At 43.4% G+C, this 26,822-nt stretch overlaps 1 protein-coding gene across 1 annotated transcript; it reads right to left on the minus strand.

The window, feature by feature from the left end:
- Positions 1-5,253: 5,253 nt before the first annotated feature.
- Rps23 (ribosomal protein S23) lies at positions 5,254-7,350 on the minus strand. The gene is made up of 4 exons (XM_075976352.1): positions 7,204-7,350; positions 6,645-6,804; positions 5,577-5,697; positions 5,254-5,447 (listed from the first exon to the last, which is right to left on the minus strand). Exons 1-4 carry the CDS (start codon positions 7,205-7,207, stop codon positions 5,301-5,303), a joined length of 432 nt encoding a protein of 143 aa, XP_075832467.1. The 5' UTR covers positions 7,208-7,350; the 3' UTR covers positions 5,254-5,300.
- Positions 7,351-26,822: the final 19,472 nt, after the last annotated feature.

A 26,822-nucleotide genomic window follows, 5' to 3' on the forward strand; every position in this document is an offset into this window, starting at 1 on the left:
TTATAAGTGATATGAAACTACATTCAACTAGACGCTGTTTGCAACTGTGATTAAAATGAAAATTTGGGGAGCAGGAAGGATGGCTCAGCTGTTAAAAGCACTTGCTGCCGTGGTAGAGGACCCAGGTTTAGTTACCATCAACCATGTAGAGGTCTACAACCAGCTTTATCGCCATGTTCTGGCTGGTTTTGGGGGTTTTTGTTTTGTTTTGTTTTTTGTTGACACAAGATAGAATTATCTGAGAAGGGGAACACAATTGAGAAAATGTCTCCATATTGGGCCTTAGGTAAGCATGTGGAACATTTTCTTGATTAACGACTGATGTGGGAAAGCCCAGCCCATTGGCACTAGACTGGGCAGGTGGTCTTGGGTTGCATAAAAAGGCAGGATGATTGAGGTGGGAAATAGTACCCCTTGTGTGAGTTACACTTCAGTTCCTGCCATCAAGTTCCTGCATGAGTTTCTGCCTCAGCCCTCAGGGATGGGTGCCACTTGAAGTGCAAGATGAAGTAAACCCTTTCCTCCCCGTGTGACTCTTCATTGGGAATTTGACCTAACCATAGAAAAGTAACCAACACACTCTAGCTCTAGGGAATCCAGCATACTCTTCTGCTTTCCATGGGCAATGCACACATATGATATACATACACATTAAGGCAAAATACTCATACACGTTAAAAATCTCTTAGAAAATAAAATGAAAATTTATTACTGTAAGTCTTGCTCACAGTTGAACAGAATTACATAGTAGTTAGTTTCTAAATGACTTTTAAAAATCTAAAGATGAATTAAGAACATATTTCCAGAAAATAATATGTGCACTTACACACCTGTACATGCACACATAACCAGAAAATTCATGTCTCAGGATGGTCCTACACCTCTTATATGTGCACACTATGGCCAAGAGGCAAAGGAGTACAGTAATGGGAAAATACATATGCAATGTGCAAAATACAGAATGAACAGAATCATCTAGTAAGACTTAAGAGTCTAGAGTGGGGCTGAGGGAAAGACTGGGACATAAAATGTCCACTGTGCAAGCATGAGGACCTCAGTCCAAGTCCCCAGAAGCAGGTTCAGTGAACTGCTGAAGGATGGAGAAAGATTGTAAGAGCCAGAGGGGATGGAGGACACCAGGCAAACAGTGTTCTTCAACACAGAACAAGACTGACACACACAGGAACTTAGAGATTACGGCAGTATGCACTGGTGCAGTCAGATGGGACGCCCAGAGGGTAAGCAGACATGAGCCCTCTCCCTAAGAATACTTGCAAAGGAAAATTAGTTTTCCCCAATGGAGTCTCACAGGTATACAAACCACACTTACTGAAGGCCCTGTGTCCAGCAGTAGATGGCCAACACAAAATGAACTCAGTGGTAAGTTTGGAGATGTATTTGGTTTCATAATGTCCTAATGCTTTTTCTGGGCATTTTCTATCTTGTCTGTTGATTATGATTTCTGAGTTTGTGTTTCTACACGTTTTGTGGAATTGTGTATCTGTCTCTGCATTGTGTATCTGTTTCTAGAGCTTTTTTAAAAAAATTCTTTTTGTCTCTTTCTTTGGTTTGCTATATTCTGATTTCCAGTGATTTTTTTAAATTGGCCTGTTTCCTAAAGAGAGAGAGAAAGCAAGCATGAAATTGGGTGGGTGAGGTAGGTGGGAGGATACGGGAAAATATAATGGAGGGAAAAATGTTATCAGAATATGCTGTATAAAAAATTATTTTCACCGGGTGGTAGTGGTGCACGCCTTTAATCCCAGCACTTGGGAGACAAAGGCAGGAGGATCTCAGTGAGTTCAAGGACAGCCTGGTCTACAAAGCAAGTTCCAGGACAGCCAGGACTATTACACCGAGAAACCCTGTCTGGAAAAACAAAATTTTCAACAACGAAAAACAAACAGAAGAGAGAGTGTTTGTGAAATTAGAACCATGCAATTCTACTAAAAATGAAAAAGCAACATCTAAAATGCTATGTTAACAGAAATTTTCTGAAGATGTTTCAGTATTTTCATATAAACACAAATTTTTTATTGATCATATGTGTATACCTTAATTTCCCTCAGACACCAAACAGAAACTCTTAATACCCAGCATGAAGCTAGGCCTGCGGTGGCTAAGTGGCTATTCTACTTGTAAGGCAGTGCCCACTGCTTAGCAATGGTTTGACTTTTCCTCAGCAACAAAGTCATTAGAGGACCAACAACTGTTCTGAGCTCAGGAGAGTAATTGCTTGAGCAAATTCCGTTTTTTAAGTGATAGGATGTACCTATGTTTCATGTATTTCCAGTTTGAGATGAGGTGGCCAGATATGAGCAATGGTTCCTGAGTACAAAGTGACCAGTTTAAAAACGGTGTGGTTGCAAGCCTGTAACCCCAGTATTTAGGAAGTAAAAAAAGAAAAAAAAAACGGGGGGGGGACTATCTTTTTTTTTTTTTTTTTTTTTTTTTGGTTTTTCGAGACAGGGTTTCTCTGTGGCTTTGGAGCCTGTCCTGGAACTGGGGACTATCTTTCAGACAGATACAACACACTACAAAAAAGACCAATGGTTACAAGTGGAGAAAGTCAGATGATCACCTTGGAGCGACTGGAGCATCTATTAATAAAATCTCCCAGGCACCTTAGAAACTGTTTCTCAGAAGTCTAATAAGTGTCAAATGGATTTTGACATCCCTTTACAGCAGGAACTTGAGGAGTGGGGGTTCTTTGTGCTCTGAACACTTGACAAAAAGACCTAACACAGATTAATAATGGGCTAGATTAACTACTCATTCAGAACTGTTTTTTTCCTTTCCCGCCCCCACAAGACAGTCTTTCTTTGTAACCCTGGCTGACCCTCTGTAGACCAGGCTGACCTTGAAATTAGAAACCCACCTGCCTTGTTCTCCCGAGTTGGGATTAAACTGAGCAGCACATTCCCCTGTGACTGGATGTGACACTGGATCTTATTCAGTTGTTTACCTCTGCATAATCAAGACATGAAACTACGAAGGAACCTTCTGTCCAGCCACAGAAAGGCACATCTACTTCCAGCACTCTCAGGGGCAGAGGCAAACACAACAGCCAGAGGGCTTCTGTGGGGCTCTGCTCCTTCTCATCCCTGTTGACAGCCAGTCTCCATAGTGTAAGCTTCCAGTTAAATAAATGACAACATATAGGATGTAACCTTTTGAAATTGCCTTTTTATACTCTTGAGATTCATGAAAGTTACTGCATGTAACACCAATTTGTCTTAAAAGTCACATGTTCGTGTGTGTGTGAATTTATGCACATTGAATGTGATGCCTTTAGAGGCCAGAAGAGTCCCAGATTATCCTTGAGCTGGAGTTATGTTCTGTGGGAGATGGGTGTGAACTCTGGTACAAAAGGTACATGATCTTAAACTGACCCATTTCTCCAGTCCCAACAATAGTTTTTATGGTTAGGTAGTATGCCATTTTTGGATATATTACAATCTAGCTGTCTCTTCTGTAGACTTATTTCCAATTCTCAACTGTCATAAAAATATGCACAGGCTTTATAACTACTTAAGAGTTGAATGGCTAAGATACATTTGTAATGTTTAACTTCAGACAAAACTGCCAGTCTCCCCAGCTGACAGATGAAGGCAGTTTCACTTTTCAAGTAACGTGTATAGCTACTACTCTGCTTAGTTTAATAGGACTGTCTGAGCTCTAGGAGTGGATACAAGTCCTTTGTTGAACATGAGTTTTGAAAATACTCCATGTTACCTTTTAAGGATTTTCAAAATAAACTGGATGAGCAACATTATAAAACATGTTTTGGGAGTAAGCTCTAAGAATCCTAACTCAGGTTAATGATGCTTTGGTTTGTTTAGTCTCACCTGTGCCTATTTAGAAACTCATTGTTCACTCCTCTTCAGTCCTGATTAACCAAATGTTGTTACCTTTCAACCTTTGCTAACCCCAATTAAGGTATTCTCATTCCACCATACATTTTAGAATGTTTTCTAACATTCCTTTAAAAAAAAAAAAAGACCAGCTGAACTGTGTCTCAGATTTTGGGGGGGGAGGGGTGAGGTGGCAGGATTTTATTTCCTGATCCACACTGGCCTCAAACTCCAACTGGCCTCCCAGATGGGATCAGAGGTGTGAGCCACCATGCCCAGCCTTCTTGCTCATTGAGAAAAAGCATGGCAAGAGACACAAGCTTCATGCTGAGTGAGAAGGATAGAGCTTTGGCCACTAATATGAATAAGTATGCAAAAAAGGGACTAAAATCAGTTCCACACACTGAATCTGAGAGCCCCTTGTGAGTTTGGCACCCAGTGTACTGTGGAGCCATGCAGCTGTTTACAAGATACTGTTGAGGGTGTCTGGATCTCAAGACAAAAGGGAACCAAGTTTTCTTTGGCTCCAGTCTTTTGGCCATACTTTACCTCAGTGCTGTATTCCACACCTGCAGGCCCAGACTCCCTGGCAGAGTTGATCATGACATCTCTGCTGCTAATGGACACCCCTGCCTGCTAGGAAGCATTTTAAGAAACCACCGCCTGGTCTACTCTAGTGCACACACCACTGGAGTTTTAATCTCTAACCAGACAATGGAACATTCTGTGATCAACGTTTAAAATGCAAGGTACTCAACAGTGAGGAATGAGCCAATAAAGTACAGAAAAATGTAGCCAAGTGTAAAGACCAAAGCTGTCTTGGGGTAGCCCCCTTCACCCCTCCAGGCCCATGATCTGAGTTCTAGACTGCAGCTTCTAAGTGCTGAGCCTTTAGCAGTCACTTTCACCGACTGCTTGAGGTTAGAGAGACATTCGATGCCATTCCCTTCTCAAAACTTCCCCTCTGCATCCCAGCTTACCTTGGCCTAAACTGCTGGGGCTGGAACCCCCCACACCATACACTCTCAAAGCACTCTTGCTACCTCAGCCAAGTGTGGAGATTACAGCCCTACACAACAGGCAGTTTTATCCACCGCTGACAGACCCTCAGGGAGTTTGTGCCTGTTATGCAAATTCTCCACAATCTAAGCCACACCCTTAGTAAACACAGAAAATTAGGATCTTATAAATACTCATGCTATTAAACTTGACAACTGCCAAGTAGCAACAGAAATTCAATGCATGTTAAGAATATGTAAACTATTTTTATATTTGGCTGTAGATGCTAAGCTGTCTTGTTTCAAGACACACTTATACTACAAATATTTTAGCAACTGTTTTATACAAGAGGTAAAGGCAATTATTTTTGGAGGTTCAGGAAAAGAACTAAGACACAAACTATTCTCAGAATAGGAAAATTTATTACTGTGCTTCCACTGTCAAAATTTAGGATCTTGGTCTTTCCTTCTTGCCTTTGTACAGGGCCAAAAGGGACACGTTGGCTACTTTAACAACCTTAAAGCGGACTCCAGGAATATCACCTACAGCATGACCCTTTCGACCAAATCCAGCAACCAGAACTTCATCGTTTTCCTAAAGTAAAAAATAAAGTCCATTTAGATTTCACTAGTAATTAAAAGCATACTAATTAAAGTAAATGCCCAATGCAGAATTAAAAAAAGCCATCCCCCCAAGCAGAAGTACAGACTATAAGGCACCTACCTCAATGAAGTTCAAGCAACCATCGTTGGGGACGAAAGCTGTGATCTTCTTGCCGTTCTTGATGAGCTGCACCCTGACACATTTCCTGATAGCAGAATTTGGCTGCTTGGCTTCAACTCCTCTGCAACACAATGGCACATTGATATTCACATTAGTGAACAAGATTTCTAAAAAATGACAAGTACCCACCATCTCAATTCAGGCTCAAATCCCTCAGATTCTGTGATTTCAACTAAGTTTTTCTTTTGCCTGAGATTTTCCCAGAACTGTATAGAGAACATTTAGCTCCTCTGGAGCTGCAAAAATGAGAAACAAGAGATTCCAATTTGTCAAAATCACACACACAAAAATCGCTTTTGAAGTTGATGCTCCCAGGCCAGGTGTGGTGGCTCCCACCTTTAATCCCAGCAGGGAGAGGCAGGCAGATTCTCTGGCGTTCTAAAAAGCATTAAGTTCTAAGCCAGTCAGGGCTCATAAACCAAAACAAATAGTTCAAGACCAACCATCATGGTCTACAAATGTTGAGTTCCAGGACAGGCTCTAAAGCTACAGAAAAACCCGGTCTCAAAACCCCCCACCCCAAAATAAAGGCAATTTTTTGAGGCTGGAGAGATGGCTCAGTGGTTAAGAGCATTGACTGCTCTTCCAAGGTTCAATTCCCATCACCCACATGGCAGCTGTCTCTAACCCTAAGATCTGACATCCTCACACAGGCATACAGTCAAAATCAATGCAAATGAAATAAGAATAAACTAAAAGAAAAAAAAGCAATTTCTCAACCCCCAAAAGATTAATTAAGTACCAGCTGGTTCAGTCACTCTGAACAGTTCTCACGCTGTTCGATACCGTCTTCTCCCAGTCCACCTACAACAATGCTGAAATTAAGAAAACCTTTTTCATCCTATCTAGTTCTGAACACTAATCCTGACATAAACAAGGGTACCTTCCATTCTTTCTCCTTAAAAACCCAAAACAACGTGCCTCAGTCAGGATCTTTTGTAGCTTCGAAAAATTACTCGTTCTCAATTACGATAAAGCAAAGCTTTTAGGAAGCAGACTTTCACTTACACTTTTTCCAGCACGATTCCCTTGGCATGAGAGGCACCTCCAAAAGGATTGGCCTTCAGGGCTGTGCCCAAGTGGGCTTTCTTGTATTGTTTGTCATGCCACTTCTGGTCCCGTCGGTGGCTGCGGAGCTTCCTGGCAGTACGGAGACCACGACACTTGCCTGAAATTAAAAACACCAGAGTTCTTTGCAAACCCGCCTAAGTCGCTTTAGTACACGAGCCCTGGCCATACGAGCCTTCAACCCGAGTCTGTAGCTTACGTTGGTCCGTGGGCCAGTTGCCCTCACAATTCCCTAGCTAACTCGGAGATGTAAAAACGCACGCCGATGCGGCCTTTCGGCTTACACAGGTTTCCAAAGCAAGGCTCTGGAGCAGCTGCGCCTGCCCGGCATGGCGGCCCGTAGACCGCATGAACCCTCCGGCCACGTGTTCGCGGGAGCCTCTTCCTCCGGCCTCCACCCCAGTGCAGCCATGCTCCCCGCTTTATCGCCCCACAACCGACTGTACCCCGAGCCCCAGGTCCCGCCCGCAGGCGCTCAGCCCGACCACCGAAGGCTCACCCATCTTGCCGACGCCAAGGGCCCGAGAGAAAGAGAGAGCCGGAGCAGGAAGGACCCACAAGGCACTGCGTGAAGCCCCGCCCTTCCGAGGACCCCGTGAGGCCGTCCGAGAGGCGCCTGTGCCGATGTTGGAGCCTCCTATGGAAATCGCTCAGTGCTTCCATTTTACCGAGACACAATCTGAGTTTTATTCAATTTTTATCAAATTCAAAGCGATCAAGTTCACGTTGGTATTTCTTTTCAGGCAAATAACAAAGATAGAGAAATATGGACTACTAATCCCAGAAACCTTTGCGGTAAATGCTTACTGCGCATGCGTCCCCGGCAACCTCCTGCGGGTTAGGGCTGGGCGGTGCTAATTCGGAGAGGGCGGAGCGGGGCGTCTCTGACGTCATTGATTGGCGGTGTCCTGAATTGTAGTCAGGAAAAGAGGCTTCTGAGGGTCAGACTCACCGTGCTGCACAGTAAATTGTAAATTTTACTGAGGCAGTGACGCAGTGATAAAAAAAAATCCAGCCAGATTTTAGCTTTAAAGAGTGAGCTGACATTTGCTAGTCATGCGTCTTCGATTATACTTTTAATTATAGTACCTTTACAACTTGAGGTTCTCCTGGAAAGTGGAGTAAACATAGGTTTTTCTAGGATGTTGAGTCACTTAACAATAAAAAATTTAATATCCTTGCCTGAGTATTTGGCAGTTAAGAGAATGAAGATTTCTGCTCATGTAAAGTTCAATATCTAGGTGTGAAGGGGCAGACCAAAAGTAAAAAAAAAAAAATTTACAAACTGACATGTTCTAGAAAAGTTTTATTTAGTAGCACAGAAGGTGGATTTAGCGGGTACTTTAAGAACACTTCACTGAGCCGGTTGGTGGTAGCGCACTCCTTTAATCCCAGCACTCAGGAGGCAGAAACAGGTGGATCTCTGAGTTCGAGGCCAGCCTGGTCTACAAGAGCTAGTTCCAGTTCAGGCTCCAAAGCTATCAAAGAAACCCTGCCTTTTTTTTTTTTCTCGAGACAACGAGACAAGGTTTCTCAGTAGCTTTGGTACCTGTCCTGGAACTAGTTCTTGTCGACGAGGCTGGCCTCGAACTCAGAGAAATCTGCCTGCCTCTGCCTTTCAAATGCTGGGATTAAAGGCAGGAGCCACCACTGCCCGGCTCAAGAGAAACCCTGTCTTTAAAACAAACAAACAAACAAAAAACCGCATCGCTGTAGGTGACATCGGAGTTGGGAGCCTGTATTTATCATAGGATACAGCCTTCCAGAAAACGTTTTCTGTCCATGAACTGAGAGATAAGTGAATACGGAGCCAAGATGTCTCTGCTTGCTACACTGAGACAGGGAACTCTACCACAGTATAATAAAGCTTTTTAAAAACTCCTGCAGTGGCCAAGCACCACTTTTAAGCTTTAAGCTGGGGGAGTCTTTTTTTTTATTGATTTTTATTAAGCCTTACATTTTTCTCTGCTCCCCTCCCTTCCTCTCCCCTCCGCCCTTTAACCCTCTCCCAAGGTTCCCATGTAGATTAGATCTACGTAAGGCTCTCTTAGGGTCCACATTGTTGTCTAAGTTCTCTGGGATTGTGGTTTGTAGGCTGGCTTTCTTTGCTTTACGTCTTAAAACCACCTATGAGTGAGTACATGTGATAACTGTCTTTCTGTGTCTGGGTTACCTCACTCAAAATAATGTTTTCTAGCTCCATCCATTTTCCTGCAAAATTCAAGCTGTGGTTATTTTTTTCTGCTGTGTAGTACTCCATAAGCTGGGGGATTCTTTTTTTTTTTTTTTTTTTTTTTTTTTGGTTTTTCGAGACAGGGTTTCTCTGTGGCTTTGGAGCCTGTCCTGGAACTAGCTCTGTAGACCAGACCAGGCTGGTCTCGAACTCACAGAGATCCGCCTGCCTCTGCCTCCTGAGTTCTGGGATTAAAGGCGTGCGCCACCACCGCCCGGCTGAGCTGGGGGATTCTTAAATAAGCTTTGTGGTTTTTCTCGGAGAGACAAAAGCAGCTCTAGATGGTTCTGGAACCATTTAGTAAAGTGTAACTGTAAAAGGAGGTGATAGCGACTTGGATACTCAGTGGAGGGGCTGAAGTCGCTGGATTGGTTTGACTGGTTTGGGGTAAAGTCGAGGATGGTTTTCTGAGGACTGGGTTTTGAGTGAGAAGAACTGAAAAGAGTGTGTTATTGACGATTAGGACCTCAGTGCTGTAGGGAGTTTGGAATGCTGCAGTCCTTATCTTGAGCCAAGCCCTCTGAACAACCTCTTGTGACTGATACTTAAAAACCTGCTTTCACCAGTCAATCCAAAAGCTAAGAATCTCATCAGAGAGCACCTTGGGCCCACAGAAAAACTTTCCCCGCCTTGATGCTTCTTCATCTCTGGTGCACTCACCGATCTTTTTTAGATTTGCCTTGACTTATGACGTTTTTGTTCTGTGAAACGGTACAAACTTCATGAAACTGCTTCTGAACTGAATCAAGGAATCGGGGATAAGTTAAATCTGTGTTCCCAGAACACGGTAATTCAAAATGTCTCCAGCATAAACCATCCTTGTTCCTTTAAGACGAGAGCTGTGACGTCATTGATTTTTCACTTGAGCAACTGTACTATTACGTGGGTGAAAGACCCTACAGACCCCCTCCTCAAAACCCGCAGCTAGCATGCTCCCGGGGGAACGTCCTGTTTGTTTTAAACAAATCTCCGGATCAGCAGCCAGCCTGCTCCCGTAAGAACATCCCAGGTGCCTGAGAGAGCAGGAGATAGAGATAGGAAGACTGCAAGGCAAGATGTCAATAAGATAGGATATCAACAAAGCAGGTTAGCTATAAGATAGGAACAGGATGACTGTTACCAGGCATCCATGCTGAGAGAGGAAACCATTCATGCCCCCGCCTCATTCCGGTCAACCGATAACCACGCTTTTGCTTCTGTAAACTTGCTTTTTGCTCTTCCCTATAAAAAGACCTCCCCCCAGTTGGCAGGTGCGCAAGTCCTCCAAAAGACTTGCTGCCCGCAGGTACCTGTGTTTACTCAATAAACCTCTTGCTAATTGCATCCTGTGGCCTGGTCTCAGAGTGTCCTGGTTCTGGGGTCTTCATCAGAGAGGAAAGGTCCTCTCTGAGGGTCTTTCAGTGGGAAAACCTGAGAAGGTGTTTTTGAGACATGGTGCCATGTAGCACAGGCTGGTCTTGTGGTACGATTACAGACAGGAACAGCCACACCTGGTCTGGAAGAACATATTTGTAAAGGGAATTTAAATGCTCTGTTTTGTGTGTTCAGTTTCACATCCAGGGATGTGATTTGGGTCTGTAGACTTAAATTCAGCAAAATCCTGAACAGATATTGTTCCTGGCAGAGTGACCCAACAGGAAGATAAACAGTACCTGAGCTTGAGGGATGCTCAGCAGCAGAGGGAAAGAAAACAAAAGAAACAATTTCTACCTTCTTCCTCAGCACCACTGGGGACACATACACCTACATCAGCTTCCTCAGTCAAATGACATGGTGATGCAGACAACAGGTACCTTCTATTCTGGAGATCTCTCAGAGACATATGAAGACCACCACGATGATATTCTCTCAGACAAATATATGGTTGGAAGTCAGTAACCGTTTCTATGTGAACAAGCACTTCACTTCCTTAGCCTAGACAAGGCCAGGGCCTCCTGTCATAAGAAAAACCTGTTTTACAGCTTAAAGAAGCGAACCAGAAGCTGCAGACAAGAAAACAGCTCTCTTTAAATAGAGATGTCCTGAAATAAACCAAGTCCCTTATTCCAACAGTTGATCACAGAGTCTCAAGTAAGCCTGTCCACTTTCTGAGTTAGTCTAACCCAACAGCATAACTTCTTTTGTTTTCTCTTTCTCTTTCCCTTCTCTCTTTTCTAGACCCAGGCCAAATCGTAATCTTGACTATCATGACAGTCTAAGCATCCATTTCCCCTCAGCCACCCACAGAATTCCAGTACTGGACGGTCCTTCTTCTGCCTCTGGAGAGCTGCTAAGGTCTCCAGCCTGCCTGACCTCTTATTTTCTCTCTCTCAAATGCCAATAAAATTGTCCCGGAGTCTCCCTCTGAGACTGCTTGCAAATTATTTTTATTAACAAGACAATTAACTTGAAAAGGATGTCCCCAGGGTTAACACAGGCAGGAAATGGAATGGGAATTTCCAGGTGCTAAGCACCTAGAGATTGAGGAGATGTTAGTCCCAAGATAAAAAGATGCAATGATAAGAAGTTCCAGAACTGTATAACATGGAGAGTGTACTTGATAATACCATGTACTTAAAAGTTGTACCTTGGTGGGTTTTTATTTGGGGGTGGGGGAGAAATGAAAAAAAAATGTGCTAAGAGATTTTAAGGTACTTAACACACAATAGGCATTTGAGGTAATGCATATGTTAAACAGATTAATTTAGCCACTGATACCTGCATATACACCTCCACTTTCTCTGGTCAAATGACATGATTATGTAGACAAGAGTGTTTCCTTTGTTGGAGATTCTCTGAGACATATGAAGACCAACATTATGATATCTTCCCACACAAATACATGGTTGATTTTATAATCATACATTCATACATGCAGACATATATATCATGTTGCATACCTTATGTGTGTATAATTATTTGATTTTTTTTTGTTTTGTTTTCGTGACAGGGTTTCTCTGTGTAGCTTTGGTAGCTGTCTTGGAACTAGCTCTTATAGACCAGGCTGGCCACCCACTCACAGAGATCCACCTGCCTCTGCCTCCCGAGTGTTGCGACTTATGTTGCGACTTTAAAAATAATTAAAAAAAAATGATTTCTCTGGTTAAATTGTATCACCACCTTACACTAAAAGTAAACCCCCAAATATTTTAAAGGTTTAAATATCTGCAATGAAACTCACAAGAAAACAAAATTTGATGTGTATCTATTTGAACTTGGGGGAGGAAAACATTTTGTAAAGAAAGAGAAGTTAATCATATTAAAATTAAGAGCCTCCATCAAGCCGGGCGGTGGTGGTGCACGCCTTTAATCCCAGCACTCGGGAGGCAGAGGCAGGCGGATCTCTGTGAGTTCGAGACCAGCCTGGTCTACAAGAGCTAGTTCCAGGACAGGCTCCAAAACCACAGAGAAACCCTGACTTGAAAAACCAAAAAAAAAAAAAAAAAAAAGAGAGCCTCCATCAAAAACATCTGAAAGAGCTGGGGATGTAGCTCAGTGGCAGAGCATTTCCATAGCAAGGTCCTGGGTTTGGGGCCCAGCACTGGAAAAGAATTCCAAGCAATAAAAAGACCCAGTTATAAACTGGGGCTTGGTGTTCAGTTGCACAATTGATGATAGGCTGATACTTTAAAATATTTGTGCATAATAAGAAAATAAATTCTTCAAAGAGAACCAGTAGAAGAAATAAATAGCATATTCCAGAAACAGAATATCCATAACTTCTTTAAAAGCCATGCATCCTTTCTGACTGTGGCTTAAAGCACAAAGCTAGCCTTGACCTTTACTGGGAGGGCATTCTCTTATTTCATCTTCAAGGGTCCAGGGAAAATCTGGATGATTTGTTTATATTTTAAGATCTACTTTATCTGCATTTATGTGTATGTGTGTGTTTCTCTGTGTATGTGTATTATGAAGGCAGGTTCCTGTAGACACCAGGCAAGGGTGCCAGAGTCCCTGGAGCTGGACTTAGGTGGTCCTGTGTTCCCCAACACCACTGTGTGGGGTACTGGCAACTAAACTCTGGTCCTCTGAAAAAAACAGTGAGTATTTTTAACCATGGAGCCATCTCTGTAGCCCTGATTTGTTTGTTTCTTTCTTTTTTGATTTTTTTGTTTTCAAGACAGGGTTTTTCTGTGTAACAGCCCTGGCTGTCCTGGAACTTGCTCCCTTAACCAAGCTGGCCTTGAGCTCAGAGATCCACCTGCCCCTTGCCTCCTGAGTCCTTGAATTAAAGGTGTGTGCCACCATGTCTGGCCTAATTTGTTTTGTTTCTTAAAAGCTTAGTAAATTGGCTGGAGAGATGACTCAGAGGTTAAGAGCACTGGCTGTTCTTCCAGAGGTCCTGAGTTCAATTCCCAGCAACCACATGGTGGCTCATAACCATCTGTAATGAGATCTGGTGTGTGCCCTCTTCTGGCCTGTAGGCATGCATGTGGGCACTGTATATATAATAAATAAATAAATCCTTAAAAAAAGTTTAGTAAATAATCTGTAATGTCATCTTATCTGGTGTTTTCCTTGTGGAAAGGTGATTAGATACAGTGTAAATCTCTTTAATTGGTATTAAAACATTCACAGATTTGATGTGGATTTTTTTGAGTCATTTTTCTAGAATTTTTATCTCTCAGATTATCTGAGTTCTCAAAATTATTTTTTAGAACTATAGGTTTAGATGGGATAATTCTGTCCATCGTTACATTTTGCATACACATATATAAGTTTACATATATGTGTGTGCATATATATTGTAAGACATTTAATTATGAAATTTAATTTCTTTAGTAAATATTGTATTAGTTATTTGGTTGTTTAGTTATGCTATGTTTTCAGTAGTGGGCTTAATTACAACATTATTCTCTTGTTTGCTTTCCTTCAGACCACAAATAAAGCCTGTTTTAATGTTCAGTGTGAGTTCTGAGGCAAATATTAGCATTACTGTAGCTAATCCAGGCAATAGAAGAGTTGAAGCAACCTGTGCACATGGCAGAAACCTCAGCAGCTTTGAAACGGAGGGCTAGCTTGGGCTTCCTGAGCCTTGTCTCAAAAGCCAAAGTCGGGGAGCAGCTTGAAGAATGAACGCTTGAAGAGAAAGGTTTCAAAGGTTCTCTCCCTCAGGGACAGTGAGCTAGCAGAAAGTAGAGGGAAAGGAACTAAAGAGGTAAGTGGTCCCAGCCGTTTTCACCCCCGTTGGCCAGGCTGGAGGTGTGGATCTGACTCTATGCTGAAAGGCCATGGGAGGGTTCCGCGTCGGCATGTGGCAAGATCTGAGCTACGTTTTAACTAAAAGAATCTCTGTGCCTATTCTGAAAGAATTGCTGCGGGAGCCAAGGGGAGACTTGGGTGAAAGAGACGGCCTGTTACAAAGTCCACTGAGAACCATAGGAAGCCGCCCTGGAAAGCGAGCAAGATCTTGAGATTCGGACTGTATGATGAAGGAAAGAGCAGGCTCGCCTACATCTCACCGTGCGCTCCACCAGTGTCCCAGGGCTTTTGGTGCCAGGAGTGGATTACTAAGGCTGTCACCGTATACTTCTTTTTAACTGTCTTAAGAATGCCTGAGCGATAGGCGCCGTTGTTAGATCTGTTTCACAAAGATGGAACTGAGCTCAAGGAAGCAAATTGCTTAAACAAAACATGCTTGCTTTCACATTAATTATAAAGCAGATTTTTTTTTTAAATTTGTAAGAAAATAAATCTGCTGCCGGGCGGTGGTGGCACACACCTTTAGTCCCAGCACTCAGGAGGCAGAGGCAAGTGATCTCTGAGTTCTAGGGCAATCTGGTCTAAAGAGTTCCAGGACAGCCAAGGCTACAGAGAGAAATCTGTCTTGGAATCACCCTATCCCCAAAAGAAACTACAACTAAGTGGGGGCAGCTGTTGTGTTTTCATTAGCGCTGCAGCCCAACATCTGGGTCAGTAGGGATTGAGGAAATACCAAGAGACGCCCGGAAACAAAGGAGATGGTTGGTGACTCCAGCGCTGTGCGTCAGCGGGCGAGAAGGCAGAACAGTCTTCTCTTGGTCAGTGTGTTTTCCAGCCAAGAGGAATTCCATTATTGAAACACCGTGTTTCTCCTCGTCGCTCTACTTCTCCATCCAGGTCGCAGGGCTGACACCGGCGATAAAATTAGGAAGACATATTTCCACATATCTCTGGCTTTTTCCTTTTCTGGCCCCAGGCTGTCCATGCCCTGAACATTTCCTCCATTTTTTTTCACAGCAGGCTCCTCTTCCTGCGGAGAGCCCAGTGTTTGTATCACAGGCTGCCATGCCTGGGTCTTACAATCCATTCTGCGTGCACACTGAGTCTTTCTGGGTCCTTTTAGTGATGGAGAGGGAGGGTCCCAGCCTTGCAGCTTCTACCCTTTGTCCTCTTCCTTGGCTGGTTTAGCACGCAGGGGTGTGGGAGCTACATTTGTATCTCAGTTCTGTCCGGTGTTTGTCTTTCCTCAACTACGATGCAAGATTTGGTTTTGGGAAATTGGATCAGGTGGTGAGATTTAGGTCAAGGGTGATGCCGCACCAGAAGTTTTAGATTTGGAGAAAAGGGGACAAAGGTTTTTAACAGTGTTGACAGCTAATATTGGAGCATTTAATGTAGTTGGAAATAACGCCCAGTGTTTTAACTATAAAAAGCGATGTAGCAGTTGCTATGGAAACGTGACAAGTTAAAATAACAGCTCTAAGTGAGAATACAGAGCAGCAAGGGCAGGCCCCTGATTACACGATCGGCATGAAGGCAGCTGATGAATGCCGAGTGCTTCATTTTACCTGATTAAATTATTAAACATAATTTTTCTCTTTATTCAGAATGAATAGAATTTCTGATCTTGCCATTTGGTGCAGCGATTATTCTCATAGCTATTCTGAGGAGAGGCTAAAGAACTAAGTCTGCATTGCCATGTAATCTAACTAATAGTCAGGCCTGATCTGTAAAAATCCTGTTATAATTAAACCTCTATGGGACCCAGGGGGAATGGCAGGGCTGTTCTTTGATGCCCTTTGTGAGATTCCTGGAAGGGAGCTCTCATTTTAAATATGCACATTAAAACTTGCCCCCAGGTGTTCTCCAGCTTGGCCAAGACCCAAACAAAGGAAACTAGGCTTCAATTTCAGCCGAGGCCATTATGAGAAAGGTAATTTCCCTCCCCACTAAGGAATATTAAGTTTTTGAATGTCCTTCCCTGGAGAGGTAAGGCCAGAATAGATGGAGCAGATTCATTCCTGCTGTCTGTGCATTCAGCCTGGGGAACCACCTGATCCATGGGCATGGAGGGGGCCAAGAGAGACACTTTTAGCCCTTAGCTTCAACGGAGAAATGAAGACTCACAGGAATATTTCAGAATTATGTAAAAAATAAACTGTGCTCACAACATAGAAATACAAAGCTATCAGAGTAAATATGCAAAAATTTGGTCATCCTGTACTAATGAGAACTTTCTGGTTAAAAGAGTTCATGGAAAACAAATTTCTTAAAAGAAAAAAGAATCAGAGGAAATAGAAACGAAATGGATAAACGAGTGGATGAAGAAATAAATAAATCAAAATAAAGGGCTCTAGGATTTTACAGGACAGGTCCTACCAGCCCCCCCTTGTCTGTCATGTGGTGGTGAGGATGCGGAAAAGATGTCCTCCCTCAGCATGTCTGGACACCTGTGGCAGTCGGGAGAGCTGACCTAGACTCTCACCAGCTACACCTCACCTAGGCAACAAAATGGAGCTGACCTACATCGCGACCAATGGCGGCACGAGGGAGATCAGGCGCTGCACCTCACCTGGGCAATCCAGTAGAGCTGACCATGCTGGCGATGATGCAGGTGAGCCGACTCTGAGGGCCTCAGTGCCGGAGAACTAGCCCCACTTCTCATGTAGTGTTGGGGGACAGATGCCCCCTCCCTCTTTCCCCTTGCTCCTCACTGCCTACAACACAGCCGAGAGCGGGTCCTGTACCTCTCCCGGGCACCATGGTAGTGCCGACCCTGCTGGTGAGGGCACAGGTGAGCCCGCCCTGAGGTTGTGAGAGTGAAACAGTTGGCCCTGCACCCCTTGTCTGCCATGTAGTGGTGAGGGAGAGAGAAAGATGCTCTCCCCTTTCCCTTGCCACCTGTAGTGAATGAAAGAATTGACCGTGCCCCTCATCCGGTGCAGAACTTGAGAGTGGGCCCTGCACTTTGCCTGGGCAGCACAGTAGAGATGATGACCCTATTAATGGAAGCATGAGTGTGTGGGCCTGGAGAGCGGCAAGCTTGAAAGACAGAGCTCTGGCCCTAGTCTACCGTACAATGGTATGGGCAAGGGAGAGAAGCTTCCCTCGTGGCCGTCAAGGCCTGTGGTAGGCAGGAGAGCCATCTCCGAGGTCACTAGAGTTAGAGAGCTTGCCTTGCCTCTCACCAGCTGCAGCAGCAGGCATAGTAGCCTCTATACCTTGACTAGGCAGCACAATAGAGCTGGCCCTGGTGGTCAGCGTGGGCAAGCTGATCCTGAAGGCATGAGAGCAGGAGAATCAGATGCACCCCTTGCTGCTTACTACGTAGGATGAGTTAGCCAGGGCAGTACTGGAGAGCTCACCCTCTTGTTGGGGATGAAGGAAAGCTGACAGGGTGGCCAACCCAGCCACCACCTAGCCCCGGAACCAGAGCTCTGAGTTGACCCATCCCGTCATCATCCACCCCATCTGTGATCTGTGAAGGGACTGGTCCTGCAGACCCAAAGTGACAGGCTGTCCACACAGGACGACAAAGAGGAACCACAGCGAAGGCCCAATATGGATGATGTAGCAAAAGCTACAGATCTCAAATCACACCAACAACTCAATGCAGTAAGTCATTGCAAAAACCAATATACAGACTAAAGAACTGTGTGACTCACTGTGCCATGCTACAGCTCCTACACTGAGATTTTTCTTTTCTTTTCTTTCTTTTAAACCTTATCTCGTTTCCTCCTGGAGGGGGTGGGGTTGCAAGGGGAGAGGGCAGATGGGAAGGGCGGGGAGATAAGGGGGATCGAGATGTCTGATATTAAATCCATAAAGAATCAATAAAAAGTTAAATTTGGACAAAAGTGCAGGTCTTGAGAGATAGATCAGTTAAGAGCACTGGTTGTTCTTCCAGAGGACTGGGGTTTAATTCCCAGCACCCACATGGCAGTTCACAATGGTCTGTAGCTCCAGTTCTAGGGTATCTGACACCCTCACATAGATATACATGCAGCCAAGACACCAATGCACATAAAATTAAACAAATAAAATGAAAAAAAAAACCATTGCTTTCTGCTCTTATTGTCTCAGAAGTCGCTGCCTATCAGTCACCAGTAAGATGGACTCTCACTTCTACTCAACGAGTAATGTGAGTATGTGCACATAAATTTTACCATTTATTCAATGGCTTTGCTAAACTCACCAAATTTATGCTATTATGAAAATTATTATTCCAAAAACAGTATCTTAGACAATACTTACAATCCAGGACTGGGGAGGTGGAGGCATAAGCATGAGGAGTTCAAGGCCAGCCTCAGCTACACAGTAGGTTCCTGGGCAGCCTGTGCTGTACTAGAGGCTGTCTCAACTCTTGACCCACCCTACACATAAGGAAAATAATACCTTGGATTTGATAAGCTCGTGCGATGTTCTCTTTAAGATGAAATGTGCTAGTTCAGGTCTGTCCAAACAGACCGCTACACTCTGGTTACAGATGCTAAGCCCTAAGTAAAGAGCTGCATTGCACAGAGCGTTTTTCATAGTGAGCTTCATTTCTGTGAATTCAAAGTGGCTTCTGCCTCTGTTGAGTTGGGGATCCTGGAAGTATACAATAAAATAAACAAGTAAACAAACACAACAACAACAACAACAAATCTCTCCGTTATTGAAAACTATTAAAGGCTCTTTTCCCTTAGGATCCAGGTCAGAGTCTACTCCCAACCTCAAGCTTCCTTTTGTACCCCACATACGTCTCCTCAATGGCTCTTTAGTAGAGCTTCTCATAAAGGCTCTCTTCATGATGCAGACAGCAGAAATCCTTGTCAAATCTCTTGCCTCTGTTTATACCTGCCACTGGTCATCTCTTCTTTCTTCCACCCTTACCTGGGTGGACGTGGACATCGAGAAGGCTGCCGGCTTCCTGAGCACACCTCTAAAGGTGTTTGCCTCAGCCATCATGGGCTTACATTTTTACATATTACCAGGAAAAGACTGGTTTTCTTTTTCATTTGATTGATTTGTTTTTTTTCCACCCTTTTGTTTTTGGTAGAGAATGTGGTACAGGGCCAATCAGTGTTTGCTGGTTGGACGGATGTATGCAGGAGCAGGCCTTCTGTCTCATGTACCACTGATCTTAGACAGGAGCCATGTTTCATGATGTGGAAAGATATCTACAGTAAGAAGCATTAACATTTAAATTAGAGCACTTGTAACTGTTTGATTTACTATTCCGATTCCAATTAAATCAGAAGTTGATTTGATGGAAATTTCTAGGAACCTCATCAGCAGCTAGATCCTGAACTTGATGCAGATTTTTGCATCCTGCACACCCCCCTGCATGCCAGGAGCAAGACACACACACACACACATACACACACACACACATACACACACACACACACACACACACACTACAGCAGTTTGCTGGGGAAACAAATACAACCTGGGTCTGTTTATTTCTTTTTTATTTCATTTTATTTTTCGGCATGTAAAGTAATGGACTTCATAGTGGCAATTTCATAGATATGTGTAGCTTACTTCATCATTTCTATTTTTAGCTAACTAAATTTGATGGAACGTTTGAAGCAATTCATTTTCCAGTTAAAGTGCTCTAAAATTCAGGTCCTAGGAGTCACAACCAACGCGGCAAGAAGTGGGGCTTAATTATGTGGGATTCTTGATGGGCTCATTATCAGTCATTCATTCAGTACATTTTCTTGGGTATCCACTACTCTACATATATATTAGCTAATTAGTCAAGGTCCCTGCTCTCAGTGGACAAGCGTTCTGGTGAGGAAGTAACAGAAATAAGTTAATAAATATTTAACTGCAAGTTGTGATGTCTGGTTACAAGGAAAGCTGAGTTGACCCGCACTGTCAGAGACCATGAGAGTTACAGCAGGTGACAACTAGTATTCAGATGTCAGCCCACAAGAGGAATGACTCTGATGGAGGTTAATCCTGTCCAGGCCCACAGGCCCATCGACTCTGGAAACGTCTCTCATATTTGCTAGAGCAGTTATGGTGTCTCCCCAATACCTGTACTGTAGTGTGTGATCCCGTGAGATGAGTACATGTAATCTTATGATTGCATCTCAGTCTTGTGTGTGTGTGTGTGTGTGTGGGTGTGTGTGTGTGTGTGTGTGTGTGTGTATGTGTGTGTATGTGTGTGTGTGTGTGTGTGTGTGTGTGTGTGTGGGTGGCCAGGAAGGTGACTTCTCTCTACACTGTGTTCTCCACATTATGGTGAGAAACTTAGAAGCCTGTTCTCTATCCTTGGCTTGCTGACAAAGCCAGTTGGCCAGACATGTGTCCTTCTGGACAGATCAAAAGAGGAACTATCTCAGAGCAGAATTGCCTGTGTCCGGCCTTGCTAGATCTAAGTTCTTTTAAGATTTAAGATGAATTAGGGTGGTATTGCAAGTGTCTGCCCTTGTTAGATCAATAGCTCCTATATTTTCCTAAGTTTCCTTCCCTGGCACCTCCCTGCTCAGACTTAAAATAGCAATTAACACTTTTTACCAGTTTTTAATGCAAGATTTTAGATTTAGTAGACTAATTGCTTTTGTTTAGATCCTGAGATTCAGGTGATAAAAAAGACTGTTAATTGACTAACCATATCCAGATATTATTAATCACACTTTAGAAATGTAAAATAATGCACATATTCTTGCCTTTTCCTTAGCTCTCTCAATGGTCTAGCTTTCTCCCTTTGTAAGCTGTAGCAGCCCCTTTAAGAGACAGCTGTTACCTCCCCACATCTGCAGCTGTGGTTGGCTGCAAACTAGTTGATAAGTTTGTTACAGATCTTCAAAGAATACCTGTGTCCCTGAGAATTTTCCTTGTAGTTTTTTATTACTAACAAGTTGCTAATGTGTGTGTGTGTATTCATTATATATATTTGCATGCTTGGGAATTTGTAATAACAGAAGAAATAAGATTGGGGCTGGAGAGATGGCTCAGTGGTTAAGAGAGCTGCCTGCTCTTCCAAAGGTCCTGAGTTCAATTCCCAGCAACCACATGGTGGCTCACAACCATCTGTAATGGGGTCTGGTGCCCTCTTCTGGCCTGCAGGCATACACACAGACAGAATATTGTATACATAATAAATAAATATTAAAAAAGAAGAAATAAGATTGGAAGAATAAGAATGTAAAGTGTAGAGGAATAAGAACATAGACTGTAAAAGAAATAGGAATGTTAGAATTGGGACAGAAACTTAAAGCTAAGAAATTATAGACAGTTAGGACAAGAGAATTAGACTTATAGAAGAAATAAAGAAAATGACCCTTAGATACTGTGTGAGGTTATTGTAGAAATCTTTCAGTCCCCACTCCTGAGAAGCATTTCTCTTTTGGAGCTCTGGGTAGGGGCTGGGAGCTGTTCTCCTCAGCCTTCATACCCCACAGAGGAAGCTCATGTGACCTGTTATCAGTGTTAAGCAGCTGAGGGCAGTCGGTGTGCCCACAACATAGTCAAGGGAAGTGGCTAACATGGTGAAGGAGAGAGAAGCAAGGGCTATCCTGGGCTTTGTAGGAGTAGTTAGATTTGGATTTTGAGTCACCATTTACTATTTGGACTGGTGGGTTTCTTTTTATCTGAAAGCATTGGTAAATATTGGTTTCTGTTGCTATATGCTTCCTAAATTAAGTTAGATGCTTTTGCTTTGTGAACATAGTTCCGAATATGAATATGAAAGATGAATTTTTGATATTCCAAACTACAGATAACATTAATTTAGCAATATATAGCAAGGCAGAAAATTAAACAAAGCTGTTCAACTTCCTATTCTTTCTGGACATTGTTGAGGGAAAAATTTTCTACATGCTTCTACATTTTCTGTGTGTGCTGTGAGCCTCTTGCTTTTCTTTGTTCTGGAAATATTTTCCCTTCTGTTTTCACAATGAATAGTGTTGAAGCATGAAAACACATCTCCCTTTGAGGCCAATGGCAGGTTTGTTTATAGCCTTGGAAACAGGGGTGCTCTTCTTCTGGAACTAAAGGCTCGGGTTTCCTAAACACTATGTGTTATCGGGTCCCCTTGGGTTATTCAGGTTCTCATCACCATGACAACACACAAGTACGAGAGGCAGGGAAGGTTTCTTTTTGGCTTGTGGTCTCAGAAGTTGCAGGCATGATTGATTGGCTGTGTTGTCATAGGCCTCTGGTGAGGCAGACCTCCACAGCAGTGGGACAAATGGCAGAGGAGACAGCTCATCTCACAGCAGAGTGGAAGAGAGAGAGAGAGAGACAGAGAGAGCAAGATTGTGTGTGTGTGTGTGTGTGTGTGTGTGAGAGAGAGAGAGAGAGAGAGAGAGAGAGAGAGAGAGAGAGAGAGAGTCTGAGGTAGAATATATCCTTTGACAACAGATGCCCAGAGACCCAGTGACTTCCTCCAATAGATCCTAGCTCCCAAGTCTGTTCTGCTAGGACACGAACACGGGTACAGTGATGTCATGGAGTTGCTAGGACATGAACATGGGCATAGTGATGTCATGGAGTTGCTAGGACATGGACACGGGTACAGTGATGTTCATGGAGTTGCTAGGACACAGACACAGGTACAGTGATGTTCACGCAGTTGCTAGGATATGAACAGAGGTACAGTGATGTTCATGGAGTTGCTAGGACACAGACACAGGTACAGTGATGTTCACGCAGTTGCTAGGATATGGACAGAGGTACAGTGATGTTCATGGAGTTGCTAAGAGATGGACATGGGTACAGTGATGTTTTTGGAGTTGCTAAGACAAGAGCACGGGTACAGTGATGATCATGGAGTTGCAAGGACACAGACACAAGTACAGTGATGTTCATCAAGCTCTTGGGTGATGAGTCATGAAGTCTTTGTTTTTCACCCAGGGGTCCCATTGTGTGCCACCATTTCTGAAACGGGAAGACTGATTTGTCAGCTGCAAGTGGTAAAATCTCAGGCTTTCAATGCTCTTGACAAAGACTCCCAATCAAGCTACAAGGTTGGGATAATGTGAGGCAAAGCCATTCCCTAGTGTGTTCAGCCTGTAAGATATCCAATTAACAACGTTCCACTGTTTCCTGCAAAATCACAAGATGAGCTATTCTCAGACAATCACATCTTGAGTGTGACTTCTATTTTGAAATGTGTGAAACCTACTGGGTATTAATCATTCTGCTTTTAATATTCTTAACCACGTAGGAAGATAATCTCAAACAAAAGGAGTGATATGGTAAAATTTTAGGATCATCAAGACACATAATACTTGATTTAAAACTAACAGTTTTGGGCGTGTAGGCTTGAATGATCCCCAAGCATAGTTTATGACTGATTTATACTACTATATTTATTCATATTACTATACAACTGTAGTTCCTCTGCACTCACACAACCAGTCTCGTCACAATAGGAGATGGTCTTGGGATCATGCTTCCTCCCCACATAGGTTCCCAGGAACAGACAGTGTCATTGATACCATAGAAGACTTCAGAGAGCTGTTCTGGCAGTGGGAGATGTTCTATGTCTCCAATATAGTGTCCACAAGTGAAGGGTAGCTAGCTACTCAACACCTCGAATCTGATGAGTTTGAATTGAGAACTGTTATATATTTAAATTTCACACCAACTTTCAGAGCCTGAACAGCCAAGAATGTTAGATGTTTCATTAAAAAAATCTCAAAATTAAAAACTGTAGTATTTTAGATATATCAGGTTAATTATTAAAGTTAATTTTGCATTATTTTTCCTTCTTTAATGACCACTAGAGAGTTTAAGCTCCATGTATTGCCCTTACTGAACTATGGCTGTTCTAGAGTCTTGCTACTTGTAGGTCAGCAGTATCTCTGTCAAACATAGGAACAGAGACTCCTCACCCCACCTACACCTACAGAGATAGAATTCAAATCCCAGAAAATCCAATGAACTGTACAAACATGAAGGGTTAAGTAGCAGGAAACTACTGGGGCCAGGGTTGCCATTTAACTGTTACATATGTAGACTAGTCAATAAAATGTAGTTTTCTGATAAATAATCATGACTTTTTTTAAATAACTCAGATATTATTTATTATGTATACAATATTCTGTCTGTGTGTATGTCTGCAGGCCAGAAGAGGGCACAAAACCTCATTACAGATGGTTGTGAGCCACCATGTGGTTGCCAGGAATTGAACTCAGGACCTTTGGAAGAGCAGGCAATGCTCTTAACCACTGAGCCATCTCTCCAGCCCTAATCATGACTTTTATATACTGTATCTGTGTGTGTGTGCCAAAAATCAACTCCTCTTCCTCAGGGTGATACTCACCTTGATTTTGGAGATAGGACTTCTCACTGACGTTGGACTTGCAGGGTAGGCTATGCTGGCCAGCATGCTTCCCCAGCACCAAGATTGCAGATGTGAGCCTCTGGGCCTAGTTTTTATACACAGGTTCTCCAAATCTAACCTGGGTCTCAAAGTTGCATAGCAAGCAACTTCCCAATTGGCCCTCTTTTCAGCCCAATGTCCTATGTCTTAAATATCACATGGGGCACACATATTAAAATTGCTTGTTTTTTTCTCAGATTCCAGTTTAACTGGATATTGTACAGTTTATTTTTCGATGCTATAGAAGACTAAATTCCTGCTCTCAAACCTGCCTTAGTGATTGGAAGCATCACCCTAGCCCCTGGCCTAGGAGTGGCCTTGGTCCGGACTCCAATTCCCAGCCTGCCAAGTGCTGACCCCCCCTGGGGAGGGTCAGGACCACTCCCACAGGGTATTTAGGAGGCCGCCCAGAGAAGGAACACGTGGTCTCTGGGGTTTGCACGGGCTCCTCTCACTTCCATGCTGTCGCAGTTCACCTGGGTGTGCTGCACTTATTAAACGTGGGCATTTTTAATTCAGTCTAATCTGGTCTGGTTGGAATTATTTTGTGTTGGCGGATAGATTCTTGGGAATATTCCTAACACTTAGTACTTGGAATTCCAGAGAATCAGGAAGAAGATCAAGTAGATAAAAAGAGAGGCGGAGAGTGAAAGTGGGGACCTAAAAGAGAAGGCAGAACAGCATTATGAGAGGAAGCAGAAAAGAATCAGGGCAGGAAAAGCTGTGCAGAACTCATTACAGCAGCTATTGAGGCAGCGTCTCTCATTGCCCTGGTGGATCTCGAACTGACCGTGTAGCCAAGGTTGAACTTTTGGTCTTCTTTTTATCATTTATCTTTTTTTTTTTTTTGAGACAGCTCCGGCTGTTCTGGAACTCATTCTTTAGACCAGTCTGGCCTAGAACTCACAGAGATCCTCCTACTTTGCCTCCTGAGTGTTGAGATTAAAGGCAGGTGCCTCCACTACCTGGCAGACTTTGGGGTTTCCTGCTTTCCACATCCCAAGCTGGACGTGTGCGTGGCAGATGTGGGCCAGCTCTCCCAGCTTATCGTTCAACTCTCATCCCGGCCTCTCCCTCTATCTCTGTTTTCCCACCTCCCCTGCTACTGTGCTTCCTTTCCTTTTGTTGTTTTCTGAAGGGATGCCTGGAGCCACGCGAATAGGAGACAGCCCACAAAGAAGACAAGAATGTCATCAAACAAGTCACCAACCAGTGTCCCTCAAGACTTCTCCGAACATTCATTTAAAGACAACCCTTTCTCAGGCTGGAGAGATGATTCAGTGGTTAAGAGAACTGGTTGCTTTTCCAGAGGACCCAGGATGGATTCCCAGCACCTACATGGTGGCTAAGAACCATGTATAACTTCAGTTTCAGGGAATCTGAGGCCCTCTTCTGACCTCTGGGAGCAGACACTACACACATTTAGTGTACAGACATACATGCAGGCAGAATACCCATACACATAAAACAAAAGTTTTTAAAAGTTAAAGATAGCCCCTTTCTACTACCAGTGTTTTCCCATTAGAAGCATCAAGGTCCTGAAGTGGCAAAAAACGCCCGCGCTTCGCTTTGGAAGACATTCAGTGTTACAGAACTTTATTATGTGTATTTTAAATGCAAATGTAAATCCTTTCTGGATTTTGTTTTGTAGACTTTTTGTGGAATAATGCAGCCGCTTTTTATTTACGCAAGGCAGGAGGCTTTGTCTGTCATTTCATTTAATTTTATCTTCACCAGAATTAGTTTTATTCAACATACAGCAGCATAGAAAATACTGGATTATATCCTGACGTCTTCAAGCAGGCGGCATTGTCCTGAGCTCGGATCCCTCCCCCCTCCCCCTCTGCGGCAATTCTTTAAGCACTGCTGTGTCCCTGTTCTGCAGAAAACCAGCACGGAAGGGAGAGCTTGCCTGGCTGTCACAAAAGAAGCTCTGAAAGCCATCCCATTGGGCATGCCTTCAACAGCTCCTGACTCCAAAGCCAGAGGGTCATCAACATCCCTCTCAAGTCATCTCCATAGATGGAAAGTTTGCTTTTAACAGAACTGTGACCTAGGGCACATCTGGAAATATAGGTAAGTTCCTGCATTTTTTTTTAACTGACTAAGCACCTAAAATGTATGGGGAAATGTATACTTCATAGATTTGAGAGAGGAGGTGATCGTTTCCTGAAAAGTAGTGTGAGGAGCATATGAAGAAGGGTGTGATAGTCACATAATAGTGCAACTTCCCACGAAGGGTTCTAGCAATGTATTTTCTCTGCAAAGCACCACCTAATACTTTATAAATGCCATGACTAACTGAAAAGCTAAATGCTGGGTTAGCTCCGTGTAGACTGAGCTTTGCCAGGTCTCACCCTCCTTGCTCCCCTATAGT

This window comes from Microtus pennsylvanicus, chromosome 6 (assembly GCF_037038515.1).
Source record: "Microtus pennsylvanicus isolate mMicPen1 chromosome 6, mMicPen1.hap1, whole genome shotgun sequence".
Lineage (NCBI taxonomy): Eukaryota > Metazoa > Chordata > Mammalia > Rodentia > Cricetidae > Microtus > Microtus pennsylvanicus.